General features: G+C 42.8%; 1 protein-coding gene across 7 annotated transcripts in view; it reads left to right on the forward strand.

The window, feature by feature from the left end:
• The window catches only part of MYBPC1 (myosin binding protein C1), a 123,986-nt gene that overhangs the window by 9,181 nt on the left and 95,593 nt on the right, over window positions 1–19,212 (forward strand). For all 7 annotated transcript variants that reach the window (XM_083182221.1, XM_083182224.1, XM_083182223.1 and 4 more), the window contains exons 2-3: window positions 7,035–7,256; window positions 16,297–16,347. In XM_083182221.1, the coding sequence (XP_083038347.1) occupies window positions 7,035–7,256; window positions 16,297–16,347 (273 nt within the window). The remainder of the gene's footprint in view (window positions 1–7,034; window positions 7,257–16,296; window positions 16,348–19,212) is intronic.

The following is a 19,212-nucleotide window of genomic DNA, read 5'->3' on the forward strand; positions in this document are numbered from 1 at the left end:
ATCGCCAAAAATAGTCCACATAGATAAGTCTCCAAAGGAAAAGTCTCTCCCAATTAGATGGTAAGGATACATTTACCATAACTAATGTCCATTTGGAGAAATAATCCAGTTTGGAATGCATAGCATCAGTATTCTCCATAATGGTGGATGTGGAGAGTCATTGTAGTCATTGTATTCCTCTGCGGTGACAATATTTGTAGATTGTGGATCTGGGTGGCGGCTGGCCTGGATCCAATGTGGGTCCAAAAGGCAGGTGAGTGTCCAGGTACTTAGCCCTCACGAATTTCACTGCAACCAGGTACAGCTTTTAGACTTGTCTATGTGACTATTTTTGGTGGTATACATATAAACGGATCCTTTCAGCCCTTTAATTTATTCATTGACGTGTCAAAGGTGCCTTGTGCTTTTTATCATTTTTCCAGTGTGTTTCATTGTTTAATATGAAATATTATCCTTTGAAGTATATATTATTGTATAGCGCTACTTTCTTTTACCCTATTACAGGATATAGTGAAGATGTGGGCTTTAAGGGACTGCTCAAAATATTTAAAGTTGTGAGCGAGTCTGTTAAGCTGTGGTAAGGAGTTCTCTAAGAGGGTAGCAGCATGGTAGGTTAGAGTGAGAAGTGGTCATCAAATGGGATCAGCAGAGTAGGACAGAGGCAGAATAGAAAGGTCAAGCTGGAGTGCATTTCTTAACATGATCAGAGAGATGTATAAAACAGAGACACAGGTGAGGGCTTAGGGTGAACAACTACATTTGATTTCTGAAGTAAATATGGAGCCAGTGTAATTATTTGAAGGGGGTTAAAGAAAGATCAGTCTTACTGCATTCAGGACAGAGGTGAAAGATGGGTCAGTCGGTGGTCTGAATAATGAAATAATGGACATAATGGGTGACATTTAATAGAGGTTAATTTGTTTGGGTTTTTTTTGCGATATTTTTGCCACAAAATGGCGTTATCGCATTTTTTCCCAAATCGCCCATTTCCATGACTTAAAATCGCCACAAATCGCACCATATCGCAATTTTCCCCCACAAATTCGCGTTTCATTCAATATGCGGATTATAAGGGAAAAATGCGGCAAAAAAAGTGCGATGTGCGGTGATATGGTGCGATGAGTGCTAAATGAGCATATTATAGCAAAGATTGGAGGGGGAAAAAATTATGTGCAGATGCTGGTTGTGAGCTGGCACGGCAAACTGCTAGTTCGCCACCCTGTTCGCACCTAGCAGTGCGGACAGGGGCGTGGTGAGGGGTCGCTCCCATGGGAAAGCCCAGTGTTTCATGTGTGTTCCCATGTAAATGCGGGGGCGGGAAGCTAACGTCAGCAGATGTCAGCTACCAGAGAGGTGTCTTGTATCAGCGAGCACTGTAGATGGTCGTGACCATTGAATTATTATGTTTATGCCAAAAACCCATTTGCATGCCTGCAGGGGAATGCTGCGTTTTAGTTGTTACTTTATATCTTTCAAAGCTTGATATAACTCAACAGTGAAGGTAGGTGCAACACCAAGGCAGCGAGCATGGAAATAGACATGTTATTAAGTTAACCATGAGAAATAGACAACAGGGGGTGTATTTACATTAATAAGAGGAAATATGATAGCTTTATTTGGATATAATGGGTTTGAAGTAGTGTAGCAAGTAACATACTGTCATTTTTTTTAAAGATGACAGAGTTCACTACACTGTAAAGGTGCCCATACACCGAGCCGATTTTGGCCGTTTGGACCAAATTGGGCCATGAATTCGGGCTAAATCGGCTCAGTTTGACGTCCCCTCGTGCGCATCGGACCCGAGCAGGTGGTCGTCCTGGGACCTTCTTCCCATGTAGCGGGGGGGTGGGGGGGCTGCGGGGTCCGGCCAGCTGGTGGTGGTGGTGGGGGGCGGGCAGCGGCATCCGTGCGGCAGGTAGCAGGGTCCCTGCAGCGCTCGTCATTAAGTCAGCGGGTCCGTGTGGCGGATGGGAGCTGAGTAGCGCTATTCGCTAGGCAGCGGTGTGGGAAGCGCTGCTGAATTTGAAAACACTGGCAGGACACTGATTGTCTGAATTTCAGCCAGTGTCCTGCCAGTGTTTTCAGATTCAACAGCGATTCCCGTGCTATTCGCTGGGTGGCGGCACAGGAAGCGCTGCTGAATTTGAAAACACTGGGCAGATGCTGATTGGCTGAATCTCAGCGCCCGGCGAGTGGAGCTACTCAGTTCCCATCCGCCACATGAACACGCTGACTTAATGCCCTGTGCCGCAGGGACCCCGCTGCCTGCCACACACCGCAGGGACCCGGCTGCCCAAACCACGGACCCCCCTGCCAGCCCCCGCTCCTGCCAGCTCCCCAGGGATATGCATGCGATTTATTGCATGTATAATTTGGCACATCAAGTACCAAATCGTAAGCAGCCTCCCAGGGAGCTGCCGGGGGTCTTTCAGGGGCAAACTGGTCTGACTTGTCCTTAGGGACCCTGCTGCCTGCAACACACCACAGGGACCCCGCTGCCTGCCCCACAGACCCTCCTGCCAGCCCCCCGCCACTGCCAGGTCCCCAGGGATATACATGCAATAAATTCGATGCGATTTATTGCATGTATAATTTGGCACATCAAGTGCCAAATCGTAAGCAGCCTCCAGAGGAGTTGCTAGGAGTCTTTCAAGGGCAAACTGGTCCGATTCGTCCTTAGGACAAGTCGGACTAGTGTATGGGGCCTTTACCTTTCCACAGCAATTTTACTTAATTTGCATGATTGAGTGTGTGTGTATTAAATGCAGTGGACCAACTGGACCATTTAGGCATAGGTATCGTCTCAGAGCTTGCACCAGGGTTTGAGCACCTGTAAATAATTTCCCTCCAAATAGATGCATTTGTATGTTTCCAATGGTTATCTTCAACACACTTCTTCCTATACTTTGACCATCTCTAGGCACAACCCCTTCTCCAGACCCTTTGTCATAGGTAAGGCGTGGTAGAATGAACACTGAGGGCCATATGTATCAAGATTTAAAAAAGTGATAAACAACTGGCCAATCAGCTCCTACCTGTCATTTTTTCAAACCCAGCCTGAGCCATGGCAGTGAGGAGCTGATTAGCTGTCTGTTAATCAATCTGCATTTATCACAATTTTGTTGCTTGAGATCTGTGTACAGTCTTCTTAACAGGCCTTGTATGTATCTTGTTTTCTGAGGAAGCTTCCTCGCAATATGGCTCCATCATCCCACACTAGTGTGACCATAATTTACCTTTGTGTCACAAGAAATGTGGCTGTGACAGAGGGCCAGATGCACTAAGCTTCAAAAGTGCTAAAATAGAGAGTGATAAACAGCCAGCCAATCAGCTCCTACCTACCATGTCACAAACTGTGTTTGAAAAATGTCAGGCATGAGCTGATTGGCTGGCTGTTTATCACTCTCCATTTTATCACTTTTGAAGCTTAGTGCATCTGGCCCACTATTAGGAAATCATTCAGAGATGTGGTCTAGTATATCTTCTGCTACTGTTATGTCTCAGATCTTTAGCCAGTGATTTCTAAATACCTCATTAGGAGGACCTGGGATTTACATCCTGCATGATGTGTCCAAAATCTCTTCACAGAGGATGTGATGATTGACATCCATCAACAAAGTATAATTAGATGGTCTATGAAGTAAGTGCATGTGTGCCAAGGGCCCGGGCTGCACCTTACAGAATTATAGTTTTAGAACACATTGACAGTTACTATATGCCACATCTGCAGTGCACATCATCTAATTATATATGATTGATAGCTACATAATAACAAACCTGTAATAAACTGCAAAGAGGAACTTTAACCCTTTGAGTGTGAAAATGGGCAAACAAACATTTTCATTCATCATAATGACCTGGAATGTTTACCTTATATAAGAAACATAATCGTTTTTTTATGCAACATTTTTTATTTGAATTTATATAACAAATGTGAGCGTTGCTGGCAATTTTAACTGATATTTTGCACATATCTCACAGAGATGTTTGCACTGAAAGGGTTAAGAAAGGCCCAAAATGGTGTATTCTTCCATATAAGTGGTGATTTTTAAGTATGACACTGAAATGTATCACAATTCCTCAATAACTTCACAAGTCCTGCTGCAGATGTCGGATAGTCTTAGCACCTATTACCACATTAACAATCACACTGCATGCCTCACCTTATTGAATTGTTTTGCTAATCTCTTCACAATTTCTAAGAAAACTGAATTCAATTCCTTTTTATACTGGACAATTATAATGGATAAGAGGGACATTATATGTTACAAGAAGAACTATTCATTTTCAATATCCATATTTATAAAAAATTTTAGGCAGTGCTGATTCCCAGATGATGGTAATTTATACCTTCATTCATAACCGGAACACAAGTTTGCTAGGGGACAGTAATAAAGAGAGTATCTTGTGAAATATTCTATTACCTAGTAAGCTTTATATGTAAAGCGCAACTGAAATTGCTGCGCTAAATAAGAAACTGTAAATAAGTTATTATGTTTAATTAGAAGAAAGGGTTGTCATAGTGGCAGATTGAATTAGCTGTCGGGTTTTCTCTCTGTGCTGAGTGGCTTTTCAACACATAATACCCCAGAGGGCGCATTTAAAGCAAATTTATGCTTGCGGCCTTGAAAATCTGTATTAATTGTACCCTCTGGGGCTTACCACGTGGGGTAACCCATAGATTCCGGGTACTTAGCCCGGAATCTATGGGTTATCGAGCATTAGCAAAGGGGAATTGCCTAATAATAGAATTACTCTGGGCGTTAAACCTGGAGCTTTAGCCGCACAGTAAACACCGTAGCTACTTGAATCTGCCTAATTGAATAATATATTGAAATTTTATATTCAATTTATTTGAATTAAATATTTGAATTGAATCAATTCAAAATGCATCAATAAACATAAAGGCATATATTCAATGCCGTGGGCGAGCGGTGACTGCGAGCAGGACTTTTTGCTCGCAGTCACCGCTCACCCTGTCAGTATTCAACGGACCCCCCTCATACGCAAAGGAGAATCCTCGCCGTTCTGTGACGGCGAGGATTCCCCCGTAACGTTGCATAGTGCGAGCGGCCGGCGCGGGGGTTAAACTGCGAGGATCACTGGTTTTCTGTGATCCTCGCAGTTTAACCCCCTCGCCGGCCGCTCGCACCGGCATTGGATACATGTCAATGGATTTTAACCTGTCATTTTTGCAGCAGCAGCACAGACATTTGTATTATTAGTGTATGCTGTGTTTATTTATTACTGAAAGAGCATACATTATGTTGTTATGCAAAAACATAAATTTAGATGCCAGTGACATCTAAGATCATGTTACTCTATGCTGACAAGTGATCTCAGGTCTTATTAGACTACGGGCTACTCTTTGTCTCCATTAGAGAACACCCAGTGATGACACCACATGGAAATCCCACACACCTGCTGTATTCCATGTGTACTGAACACATCGTTCTCTAGCAGAATCCCCATTGGACATACTAGTGGTTTTTATCTGCCGTTTCAATGGTGGAACTATAGCCATAGCAATCAATGTTATTGCTGTGAGACTTAAAGGCCCCCCATACACTTATCCGAGGTATCGCATGCAGCCTTGAATGGCGATGCCTCTCCAACTGTATCGTACGCAACCACCAGCAAGTGCTGCTGGAACATATTAATCTTATATGCAGCACTTGCAATTTCTGGATCCAATGCGCATGGGACTGCGCAAACGGCCGCTAGATTGTCGAATACGTGTCTATTTCCGACTATCAGCTCCCATTTTCACCATTGCTGGGACTTCCCGATTGGTGGAATATGTTCTGACAGAAGAACGAAGCCCACATTGAATAGATCGATTGACATTCGACCTAATAATGTCGGAAATGGCTCGGTGAAAATAGCGTCCGAGATTGTATATCCCCCTATGAGTACCACATGCCCTTTCTCGGTGGAAAACAAATGTACATTACAGTAAAAACATAATAAATAATGCACAGGAAAAAGGCTACTACAATGTAATAAATAAATGAGGTAAAAAGTTATATTTTAGAAGAAAGATTTGGAGAAATATGTAAAGATCCATTAATGTTATTGTATTGCTGTACTGCAGGACCCAATGTAGCTGAAAAGAAACTAACAACAATCCATGTTTCCCTTGACTCATTTTGTTTTATTCTACAAAAGGTTGTGCACAGGTCTAGGGGCTAGTCCTTAAGGTCCATACCCACTGGGCAACTATGCCCAGCGTGTATGGACAGCGATGATGTCAATCACCACTGCGGGGAAAGCCGCTCAGTGCATGCTGAGCGGCTTTCCCCCTGCCCGGCACCAACGGAGGGGCGAGGACGGCGTTGCATAGCACAGAGCTATGCAAAGCCGTCCTCATTGCCGCTCGTATTACCAGCAGATGAACGGCTTTCCCGGCAATGATGCGGGACCGCGCAGCAGCACTCACCGCTCGTCGCTGGTGCATACACACTGGGCAGCTTTGAACCTCCTGTTTTGAGAGACTTTCAGCTCAAAGTCGCCCAGTGTGTATGGGCCTTTACACCTTAATATGGGTGCTTCTGCCATTAGTTAACCAAAGTTTGCTATGTTTTACTACAAAACGATTGTGGAAAATAAATTAACATGAGTTTAACCATTTCTAATAATTGAGCATGGAATGATAGCTGCTGCTTCTTGCACTCTCGCCTGAGAAAGCATAATGTACAGAGAAGAGAGGAACCGTTTCAGCCGCATGTGTTCTAACAAGAGCTCCGTCATGAGAACTTCTAACAAGCCACTATTTCTGTTTGCAAAGGTCACAAGTTGCCTGCATGCAGCCCTGTCTGAGCTACTTGGAAATTTAATCAGTGCATTTATCAGAATAGCAATAATGAAAAAGTGAATTTGGCGCTTGTCTCTGCTGCACCTGTCATAAGACTAATAAAGAAGCAGACAATCCTTTAGTCGCTTCAATCATCTAAATATAGTGCTAAAAAGGCTTGTAAAAACACACAGCTCTGTCCCTTCAGTAGGCACACAAGGTCTTTCTTTTTATATTTCAGGATCTACAATCACTGAGCAACAAAAGACTGTTCATGTAGCAGGCGGAAGTAGAACTGAAATCACAACCCAGACCGTCAAGACTGGGGTCCAAGTCACATGGCAGCAAGATGGAAAATCGGAAAAGTCAGTCAGCCAAACAGAACACACAAAGCGCACAGTAATCGTGGATAACAATGTAACCCATCAGGAGGAGTTTTCAGTTGTGAGTGGAGACCATAAAGGTATGAAAGCAGCAATAAACATCTCAGTCTTCATATATGCCATGTGCACAGGGCCGGATTATAGAGGGAGGCAGGTGTCAGGGGTCCCCACAATGATGAAACTAATAATCCTAGGCCGCCATCCACTAGGGCGAAGTGTTGCATGTGGTACCTTGCATGTGATACCCTGCCATCTCACCGGGCAGTTCCCGTGGTACAGGATCACATACAAGAGGGAGCCTCCGGGTGAGATGGTGGGGTATCACATAAAGGTTCTGGCCCTAGTGAACTGAAACTTATGTGGTTCCCCTCTGCGGCTTTATTTTTTTCCTCTGCCCCTGAGTTCTTCTCCACAATCGAGACTATATATATATATATATATATATATATATATATATATATGTATATATATATATATATCCAGGGCATAAAGTGGACATGCAGAGGTGGGGGAACTCAATGCCACCTAATTGCCCCCCCTCCCCCATTAGGCAGAGACAGGGCCAATGGTAGGGTTTCTGGCACCCCCCTGCAGAATGATTTTCTGTGAGAATTACTATGCAGGGCCAATGTGGAGGTTAAAATGTCCCACCTCACCATTAGAGGTGCTAGAACTCAGTTCCACCCCGTTCCCCCTCACTTTAACCCCTGTAAATATTGATAGTGATCCCAAAGTCTACTTTACCACCATATTTTCTTATCTATATAATGATACTGCTGTTTTTACCTGATCTGCAGTATACAGATGTAGCCAAGCTCATCGTTGCGGCGTTGCGGCCGCTCTTGCTTGTATGTCACGCCATGCTGCGATATTGTGGCTCAATTATTTTCTATGAGCAGCAGGAGCAAATTAGATGCATGCACGTGGTGGGATTGCGCCATTTACCATGGAGATGCATGTAGCGATGGCGCAGCAATGCTGAGCATGGCTGTGAGTGTAAACCGAGGGCATTGTGACACTCAGCATGGTCAAAAACCTTCAACTGCTTAAGTCGTCGGCCATATGGATCAACCTCCATTAGCATACTGCTGCCACCTACCACCATAGTGTATGCCAATACCTGTCAGTGTCGTCAAAAATCTATTCATGACCATTGCCATGTTGAGATTTTGCTTGTGTCAACCCTTTGTCTATGTTGCTATTGTGCATGTCAACCATATGATGTTTACCTATTGACTCGACTAGGCACTGTTGGCCTATCCCCCAGACTCCAGTGGCATAGTGGTAGTGGTGTTGGAAGCACAGGAGTGGGTGTGTAGGTGGGGGATAAATTGTAATGCAGAAGGCTCCCACAACCTGGTGTCCCCATGACACCCATACAATCCTTAATCTGGCCCTGCCTGTGTTATTTTATGTATGTGTCAAATTATAAATATGGTATTTATTAGTTGTTAAGTACATTGGGTTATACATACAAAACACGTTTCATGCCCTCTACACATACACAAATACCCACATACAATATGTGACATATACTGTACTTGCCTTTGAATAAGTGTCCCAAAATCCCTCCAAGACAAAGATTCCTAACAGCTACAACAGTGGTTCCCAACTTTTTTTATCTCCCATACCCCTTGATTAGGCTTTGCATTTATGTTATTTTGCCCCTTGCATTGCAACATGGTTTGTCCAGGTACACAGGTACTTGCGCTTTCTTACTTTATTCCCAAATCAGAAGCATGCCCACTGAGTTCATGACTCCAACGGATGTCACTGATGCTCTGTTCAGTCTGCCACATCATGGTTTTTGTGTAGTATAGGGCAACATTGTGACCTCTTTTTCTTGGGACACTGCAGCAGGGTGCGACCTGGGGAGTCCCATACCCTGGACTTGAACCTTATTGTTAGGGACCCATCAGACACCAGGTCGTGGTTGGTGGCCCATATTTTTTGACCAAAATGATGGTAAGCAACTCAAATTTACTGTTATATTACGGAGTTTGTTACAATAACTCTGATTATCAGTGCTCAGATTTTACAGTATGGTCCTGCATTTTCTCTTTCTTTCTCCATGGCACCGCAGCTGGGTAGAAGATATAGGAAGAGGTAGATTGAGAGAGCTGCATGAAGCGTAACATACCTAGGCCCAGATGTATCAAGCTTCAAAAAGTGATAAAATGGAGAGTGATAAACAGCCAGCCAATCAGCTCCTATCTGTTATTTTTCAAACCCAGCTTGTGATTTAGCAGATAGAAGCTGATTGGCTCGCTGTTTTTCACTCTCCATTTGATCACTTTTGAAGCTTGATACATCTGGCCCTTAGAGTCTCCGTTTGCTGACGAAGAGAGTGGAAATGTGTGTGGTCCATACGAAAGAAAGAGAGAAAGCTGTGAATTAATGAGAAATATAGGAGAAGGTGGAAAGCAGAGAATAGGGGAGTTAAAGGGGGGAAGCAGGACAAGAGAAAAGTGATAAAAATGCAAAAATAGCTAAAATAATGTAGCGCTTATCAAACCGCCATACTGTACACTGATAAAGCAATTTTACATTTGTATAACATTTATGAAACTCTCATAAAATACACAAAATACAGATAGTGATTCCTAACTAATATAAACATAACCACCAAAGTGACATCACGGGCCAAATGTAATAGGGTGAGAGTTTCCGAAAGTGAGAGACTTTGGGAGAGTTTTCCCATATTTTTTAAAGCAGCACTCATAAGTACTGTGGATATTTCAAATTGAGAGGAGGCGTACTTATAAATGAAAAGCCTACTCAAGGAAAGAGAGAAAAAAGGTTGGGAACCACTGATCTACAGTATGGGCCTTATTTTGATTAATTCGGTCCGATGTTTAGTGACTGCGCACGCACAGGCGTGTTTCTGCGCACGTGCAGACACAGGGTGCACACACCAACGGCAAACTTTCGGTTCGTCGAGTGCACGCACCCTACACGCCTAGGGGGGGAGTGCGGAGAAGGGCGGGTGGCGCCAGGCAGTCCCATTAGCATATGGGAACGCCCAGCGTTCCATGGGCGTTCCCATGAGAATGCTGGGCATTCCCAGGCTAATGAGGCCGTGCCGGACATGCGGGGTGCGAGCAGCTGACATCACCGGATGTCAGCTGCCCGCCCTGACCTTGCACAGGGTGCCTGCAGCTTAGAGTGACTATATAGGTCACTTTGAACTGCGTGCACGGGAGAAATCATTTGATGGTCGGTGACCATCGAATGATTTCTCCCTGCATGCGAATGGATGATTATGCAAATCATCCATTCGCAGCCTTGCGGGGAGCACAGCGTGCAGGGGGGGGCAGCACTGCGGGCGGAGGGCGGCATCGGATGGACTTGCAAGGCTGCGAATTTCGCAGCCCTATATGTCCATTATTTTTTTCATCTTGCAATCTACTGATTTACATACTCTACCTACAGTAACATAAATATAATCCATCAATACATCCTCAGATAGCCTGGAACATCTGCGGGCAGTATGCATACTTGGTAATGGAAACCATTCTGCACACTGGCAGTGTCATTGTTGCTATAACTCAATAATACACTGACAGTGGAAAGGTTCGGAAGTGCACACTTTAAGCTTCAACATGGATAATCAATGCTGCTGCTGTCAGCAGGACCCTGTCATTACTTATTATAGCTTGTCAGCACTCAGCACTACACAATTCATGACAGCTTGTTCATTCCAATGTAACCATCACGCGTATGCATATTAATAATAATAATTAAAACACATACATAAAAATCAGAGATGTGCATGCTCGGATTTACCTGGTTCTTATGGCCAAATTATCGCAAGTTCAGATTTTTCCGATTGGCTAACAGCAGTCACTTTTTTGGGATAGCCAGTAAGATCCTGCTTTGAGATCTGAGTATATCTGGGTAAAACCAAACCGCACTACTGTACATGAGCTAGGAATGGAATCTATATAAATGTTTGAAGGTGTTAAGTTATTGGGATATTTGTACATCTGTTAGCAGTTGTAGGATTTCATTCTAACTAGAGATGTGCACCGGCCACTTTTCGGGTTTTGGGTTTTGGGTTCTGATTACCTTGAGGTTTTGGGTTCTAATGGGTTTTGCCAAAACACCTCCTAAGTGTTTTGTGTTTTGATTTCTTGGGTTTTGGGTTCTGATTTTTTTGTTAAAAAAGCATAAAAACTGCTAAAATCGCAGAATTTTGTTTTTATTTTGCTCCTACGCTATATTAACCTCAATAACATTCATTTCCACTCATTTACAGTCTATTCTGAACAGCTCACACCTTACAATATTGTTTTTAGGGCAAAAGGTTGCACTGAGGTAGCTGGATAACTATGATAAGCCACACAAGTGTGCGGCACAAACACTAGACTGATATGGCACACTTAGCATACCCTCTAGGCTGATACTGCACACCTAGAATTACCCCTGGACTGATATGGCACAGGTAGCATCACCCCTGGACTGATACGGCACATTTAGCATCACCCCTGGACTGATATGGCACACTTAGCATCCCCCCTAGTCTGATAAGGCACACCTAGCATCACCCCTGGACTGATATGGCACAGGTAGCATCACTCCTGGACTGATACGGCACATTTAGCATCACCCCTGGACTGATATGGCACACTTAGCATCCCCCCTAGTCTGATACGGCACACCTAGCATCACCCCTGGACTGATATGGCACGCTTAGCATCACCCCTGGACTAATACAGCACACTTGGCAGCACCCCATGAATTATACGGCAGACTTGGCTTACCCCAGGAATTATACGGCACAGATGGTGGCACCCCTGACCTGATACAGCACACATGGAATTATACGGCACAGATGGCGGCACCCCTGGACTGTTACGGCACACATGGCGGCAGGCATGGAATTATACGGCAGACAAATTCCTGCAGTAAAAATAAAAATGTGTATTCTTTTAATTATAAAAAAGAGCAGCACACCTTACTTAGCAACACCCCATGAATTATACAGCACTCTTGGCTCACCCCTGGACTACAGCGCATTTAACAGCCCTTGCAGTAAAAAAAAAAAAAAAACACCTTAATTTAATTTTCATTAAAAAAAAGGGCAGCTCCCCTGGTCTGATATGGGACACATGGGGCACCCCTGGAATTATACGCCACACATGCGGGCACCCCAGGACTGATACAGGACACATGGGGGCACCCCTGGACAAATACAGCACACATGTGGGCACCACTGGATGGATACAGCACACATGTGGGCACCCCTGGACTGATAGTACTGGTAGCCAGTGGAAACAGCAGATTGGAATTATATACTGCAATAAATACTGGTAGCCAGTGGCAACAGACTGGAATTATATACTGCGATAAATACTGGTAGCCAGTGGAAACAGCAGACTGGATTTATATACTGTGATAAATAATACTGGTAGCCAGCGGCAACAGCAGACTGGAATCATATACTGCGATAAATACTGGTAGCCAGTGGCAACAGCAGACTAGAATTATATACTGCAATAAATAAAATACTGGTAGCCACTGCCAGTGGCAACAGCAAACTGGAATTATATACTGTGATAGGTACTGGTAGCCAGGGGCAACAGCACACTGGAATTATATACTGCAATAGGTACTGGTAGGCACTAGCCAGTGGCAACAGCAGAGAGCAGACTGCAGCAGACACTAGGCAGTGCAGGGCAGGCAGTGGCACTAGCAGCACCAGTGGACTATCACACTGTGACTGACTATACAGGAGCAGACTCAGCAGAGGCAGGCCCCAGCACAAAGGAGAGACAGAACACAGCACCAGTCATCCTTGCAATGGTGATGTCTTGATCACTGAGCAGAGACACAGTACACAGCAGCACGGGCCCCAGCAGAGACCACACACAGCAGCAGCACACCCTTCCCTAACCTTCTCCGAGATTGGAGTGAAGATGGCGGCGCGAGGTTGCGGAATTTAAGGGTTCCGTGATCTCGCGAGAATCCGACGCCGGGCGATGACGTTTTGCCCGTGCGCCCGGATTCGAGTAAGGCGGGAAGCGCCGAGCGCTGCTCGTATCCGGGCCCGGATTGATGACGTCTGTGCAGGCTCGGATCTGTGGAATCCGAGCCGGCACATCTCTAATTCTAACAGCATGAAGATATTTTTTTAAAATAGTAAGCCTGTTCAAAGAAAATGCTTGAAAAGCTAGTAGATTTCACTTGCAGCCAACAGATGGCAGTGTTTCAGAGTCAAATGGACACTGGACATATATATTTATTTATATATATATATATATATATATATATATATATATATATATATATATATACAGGTTGAGTATCCCGTATCCGAGTATCCGTTATCCGAATTATTCCGAAAACCATACATTCCAGAAAGTGAAAAAAAAAATTTTTTTTTTGCTAAAAACTCACTGGGGACATTTGTAACAGCACTACTGGTGACATGATATGTAACTGGCACTATATATGTGCAAGAAAATGATTGCTTGGCATTCAAATTCAATATCTGAGATAGTACACAAATTTTGTTTCATGTTTTGAAACCTTGTTTTTTGAACAAATAAAATATATTTGTGTGTATTTTATGTGGTAATAAAATATATTTGTGTGTATTTTATGTGTTTATACAGCATACATGCAAGATACTTCAAAATACATAATTGAAATATTAAAATATTCCGAAATACGGAATAATCCGTTATCCAAAATTCTCCTGGTCCCGAGCATTTTGGATACGGGATACTCAACCTGTATATATATAAATGATTTTCTGTTTTTAGATATTCAATTCGCTACCAAAACGTGGGCATATTTAGATCCGAGTTTAAAGTTCCATATTTATGTTTGACAATAACCCAATTACCTCTAGTAAAAAATCGTGACCAAAAAAAAGCTTTTGCAATCCTATTAGATTTCCAATTGTACAGCGCAACGGAATATGCTGTTCTATATAAGAAACTGTAAATAAATAAATAAATGACCAATTTTGCTGCAAAAACAAACAGGTTCAGTGAAATCCGTGTGTTGTCTTCACTGAAAATGGGGCTGTTTTTAGAAATCTTGGTTCGCTGTCTGAGGCAGGTGAAACAAATCCCTGATAAGCCGCGGCACGTGCCAGTTTATCTGGGCTAATTAGTTAGCCACGTGCGAGTCTATTACCCATAATCAGCGATGGCGAGTAATAGGATATTGGACATAATCTCTTCTTTTCAATACACTTGGTCTATCTGTCAACAAGCTTCAGTATTTCCTCATTAAAGAACATTTTCAGCTGAGCTGCACCCACAAAAGCACCACTGTCTTCACCTCTTCATCAGATGTTAATCATCGTCCTCTTAGGGCTTCTTTCAAATGACCAAACAGGTGTTTTTAGAGAGTGTCAACAGTATAAACAGAAATGTGCAGACATGCATTCTCTACCCATTCATACACACTTCTTTGTCACAAAACACTCTCTCCATATTGTGCACAGTCTTCAATTAATATTGGCACCAGATGCATCCTCAGACTACAAAAATGGGTACTTGTGTATTATCACGGCTCCCACGATTTCCATCTTATGGGATCTTATACAATTTAAAATTGTATACCATTGTATATGGCATACAATGGCATACGATGAGATGAGATGATATTTTAAATTGTATAAGCACACTAATGGGTGCTTTCAAGGTCAATTGGCCCCCCTATAAGATTTTTAATTGTATAAGCACCCTAATGGGTGCTTACAATGTTAAATGCACCCCCACGCCACCCTCACTATCAACACCAACCCGAAGCGTGGCGAGCGCAGCGAGCCGGCGAGGGGCAGCGGTACGCGTCCTCTGACCTTTTTATACCCCCACTATCCATGTCGGCGTGGAGTTGATTTTATATAATGTCGCCACGATTCGGGCTCGGTGGCACACTATATAAAATCAACTCCACGCTGACATGGATAGTGGGGGTATGAAAAGGTCGGAGGACGCGTACCGCCGCCCCTCGCAGGATCGCTGCGCTCGCCACGCTTCGGGTTGGCGTTGATAGTGGGGGTGGCGTGGGGGTGCATTTAACATTGTAAGCACCCGTTAGGGTGCTTATACAATTAAAAATCTTATAGGGGGCCAATTGACCTTGAAAGCACCCATTAGTGTGCTTATACAATTTAAAATCTCATCAATCTTAAATTGTATAAGATCGGGTCCCATCGCAGCACATCTCATCTCATTGCATAACATCTTAAGCCTTATGGTATGCAATGAGATGGGATGAGATGGGAGCCGTGATAGTACACAAGTACCCAAAAATGGATTACTGCACGCTGCTCTTTCATGCAAATCACAAGTAGGGCCGCCATTTTATTTTTTTTGCACTGCAGTTACAAATGAACTGACGTAACACATTTAAACATGCACAGCAGTAACTTCGAAGGCAGTTACCTTGTAAGGAACGTGTTGATAAACAACAGACGGTTTAATATAACTGGAGTGCGGGTAATTTTTTGATTCACCCTTGTGTTAGATACGTATATATAAAATATAATATATTAAGTACAAAAGATTAAAAAAAATGTTTCTACAACAAATAGCAACCAACACATTTTTGGCTTTTTTTCCTGAAAGATACAATATTTTGAGGTACGATATAGAGAAATACGTTCCATTTAATGCTTCTATTAAAGGACTAATTTCATGATATCTAATAAATGGGATGTGGGATATGGTGATGTCAGATGTTTAGTATCGAGAATTGATAATTATTGATTGTAAGCTTGCGAACAGGGCCCTCCTATCTCCATGTCGGTTTGTTTCTGTCCAGTTTGTTTTATCACTGTTGTCTCCAATTGTAAAGCGCAATGGAATATGCTTCGCTATATAAGAAACTGTAAATAAATAAATTCAAAAATTGCAGTAATTTGAATTATATTAGAATATTGGTGCATGTTTTAATTGTATCTAATATTTAGTAGTGTATTTAGTGGAAAAATACAGTGAAATAATATTTTTGTGGAGGTGTTATCAGTCACACATTTCAGAGCTGTTATATGGATAACATTGTGTACTTTTTAATTTCATGGCATCTAAAGCTTACATACTGTATGTGATCTATAAATGAAAACAACTGTACTGTATATTTCTTATTTTTGTGTTACAGAAGGAAAACTTAAGGAGAACAATGCACTACCTCCAGCAGCCGCTGCAGAAGGTCAGTGCACATGATAACTGTTTTGTTCTATAAAAATTCAGATGTTCTATAGCTGCACGTTATACATTGTATTCAGTAGTAAAACAAGGGGTCGATCCAATTAGGTTCTGCAGTGTTTAAACAATGGCAACAGCACCCAGGCCTCGCACTCCTTTTCACCTAATATCAGTGCAAATTTGCTCTGACTGTTTGTGTGGATTCAGCTGCTGTACAGTTGCCATGTTGGCCTGCGGGTACAAGTGTCTTGCACTTATTTGGATTGACCCACAAGACTGAAAAGATAATACTGTATAATACACTTAATGATTTTTCCAAATAAAATAACATTGTAGGATAAGGATGAACCCTAAGCAGAAATAATCATTTTAATTTCCATATGACTTATGCTTGCTTATTTATGAAAAGGTGAAACATAGTTGTGATCTAGAGCAGTAGATTGGTAATGGTAATGAACAGAATACACTGCCTAATAAAACATACTGGGAGCAATTCAATTGTTTATGTGCTACAGAGGTGCTATTCAATTTTTTTTTTTTATAAACGTCCTGATTGTGCCTATAAATGTCAGATTTAGCCACAAGAGGTACCTAAATGGTTACACTTTGCACATTTTTGCTTTGCTAGGTAGGGACCCAGCAGTGGCAGCTGCTGTGGCTAACATTTGAGTTCACCACACAGAATGCACTGCTTGTAGAACAAACTGAATACACTGTTTGTTGTACAGACTGAGGGCATAATTCACAGTTCATCGCTGAAGTGAGGACTCTGCTTATGCACGTGAGTTGGAGCGTGCATGCGATGGACTGTTGCCGGTATGGTGACTAAGCGTTTGGTGGGATTGGTTCAGACAACACAGTAATGTATGGACCACTCAGGGGACTGCCGCAGTTACTGCGCCTGGCTTAGCAGCTGTGCTGCACTGCGTGGGGGGAAGTCGGCTTCTGATACAGAGCTATCCTGGCAATAAGTAGGCTTATGGGTGTATGGTACGGGAGTCCTGATTCAGAGATGGAAGTGGCTTTTAATTACCATACAATGTGAAGCAGGAAACACATTAAAGACATTAAAGATATTAAGACATTAAAGTAGTAGAAATACCTCCTGCATGTTGCTGCAATCACAGCCAGCTGGGATCCATGGTCTCGATATTCCTGCAGTCAGCCAGCTGTGTTAGCTTCAAGTTATGCAGCTAACCAGTGGAAGAGTGATCTGTAAGAGTGACTCTCCCCTCCCAGAAAACAGCGGCAATATGCACCTAATTCCGGGAACACAGGCCTACCCCCACTGTCTCCCCATGTCAATCATAAATCAGTGGAGGAGAATGATGAGCAACCTTGTAAGGCACAGTCTGTACATTCGCAATACTGGCATTGCTCAACTACAGATTACCGGCAATCTGTGATCAGTGGGCCTCTGTGTCTATCTTTGAATCGGGCCCTTAATTCCATGATATTGGTGCTTAGTCCAAGTGAGATATTTGATGACTTCCAAATGTGACATGTCTCACAGATTATCATTCTTAGAAGTATGGCAGTAAAACAAATTGTCTAATAATTCTGTACAATTATTTCTCATAATACCATACTTGTACAGTGATACAGTAGATGTTCTATTTACCAGCAATGCTAAATCAAAAGTAACCTGAGTCCAAAAATATGAAATAGTCTAATAGTCATTTCTGTTACATTTGTTTGACCATATGAGGCGGAGTCTAGTTTTTCCCATAATATTCCAATATCACAAAGTAGGGTACTTATGTATTATCTGGGCTCCCATGTTAAATGCACCCCATTTTTTCATACCCCTACTATCCAACTACACATGGAGTTGATTTTATATAGTGTGGCGAGTGCAGCGAGCCACCGTGCCTGAAGCGTGGCGAGCGCAGCGAGCCCCGCGAGGGGATGCGGTCTCATAAGAAAAATGGGAGCCCAAATATTACATAAGTACCCAAAGTAGTTGGTTTGGCTGTTGCTGATTACTTGTAATGACTAGGATCCAATGATCAAATATAGTGTTGACCAATAAAAAAAAAGAATACCACTTGGCTTAGTAAGTAATGGATCACATTCTGTTACTTTCTATAATAATTCAAAACAATAGATTTATTACAATATTAGTGCACTTTACTGTCCTAGGCCATACACAGTGCCCAATAGGCTGATTAGGCTCCAGGACTGGGGGGGCCTTACAAATGACAGCCGAGGAATAAAATGAAGGCCTAATTTATTCAATGCTATCACCTGTCCCAATGTACTGTGGGGGGTTCTTATGGTGACTGCCAAATGGCTGTGCCAATGTAACTTACTGATGGAACCATTACTTTATGTAAATTGTGCTACAGTGCCAGCTGGGCAGCCTAGATGCTTCATGCGAGTTGTATAATCTTCATTACATGCACATGGGTAAACATGTGTGTTTAGCAGCATTACAAGGGGAGCTACATGTTTTAGCGTTGGGCACCTAGAACCTTTAATCAGGCCCTGGCCATACATGTTGCTTAGATAGAGCTACAGTATATTACTAAATGGACCTGTTTGACTTTGGTAAACTGACAAGTTCAGGCCTAGTTTTTAAACATCTATTTTCCTCACTGTTTGATCGATTTAAACCAATTGCTGCTCAACATAACAAAGAATATTTGCTGAGTAGATAAAGTTTTCAAAGTATTTGTAACACACAATGGAAACATTTCTGAATGCTTTCTTTTAGTGCAGGCCTGGCCAAACTGTGGTTCTCCAGCATGCATTGTCACTGGTTTTCTATTATGGAATACCAAACCTGTGGCAAAGCATGCTGGGTTGTGTAGTTTCCCAACATCTGGGGAGCCACAGTCCCTGCCTCTCCCTGGTTCTTTCTTCTCTT

Source organism: Crinia signifera, chromosome 4, assembly GCF_055691185.1.
Source record: "Crinia signifera chromosome 4, ASM5569118v1, whole genome shotgun sequence".
NCBI classification, from domain to species: Eukaryota; Metazoa; Chordata; class Amphibia; order Anura; family Myobatrachidae; genus Crinia; species Crinia signifera.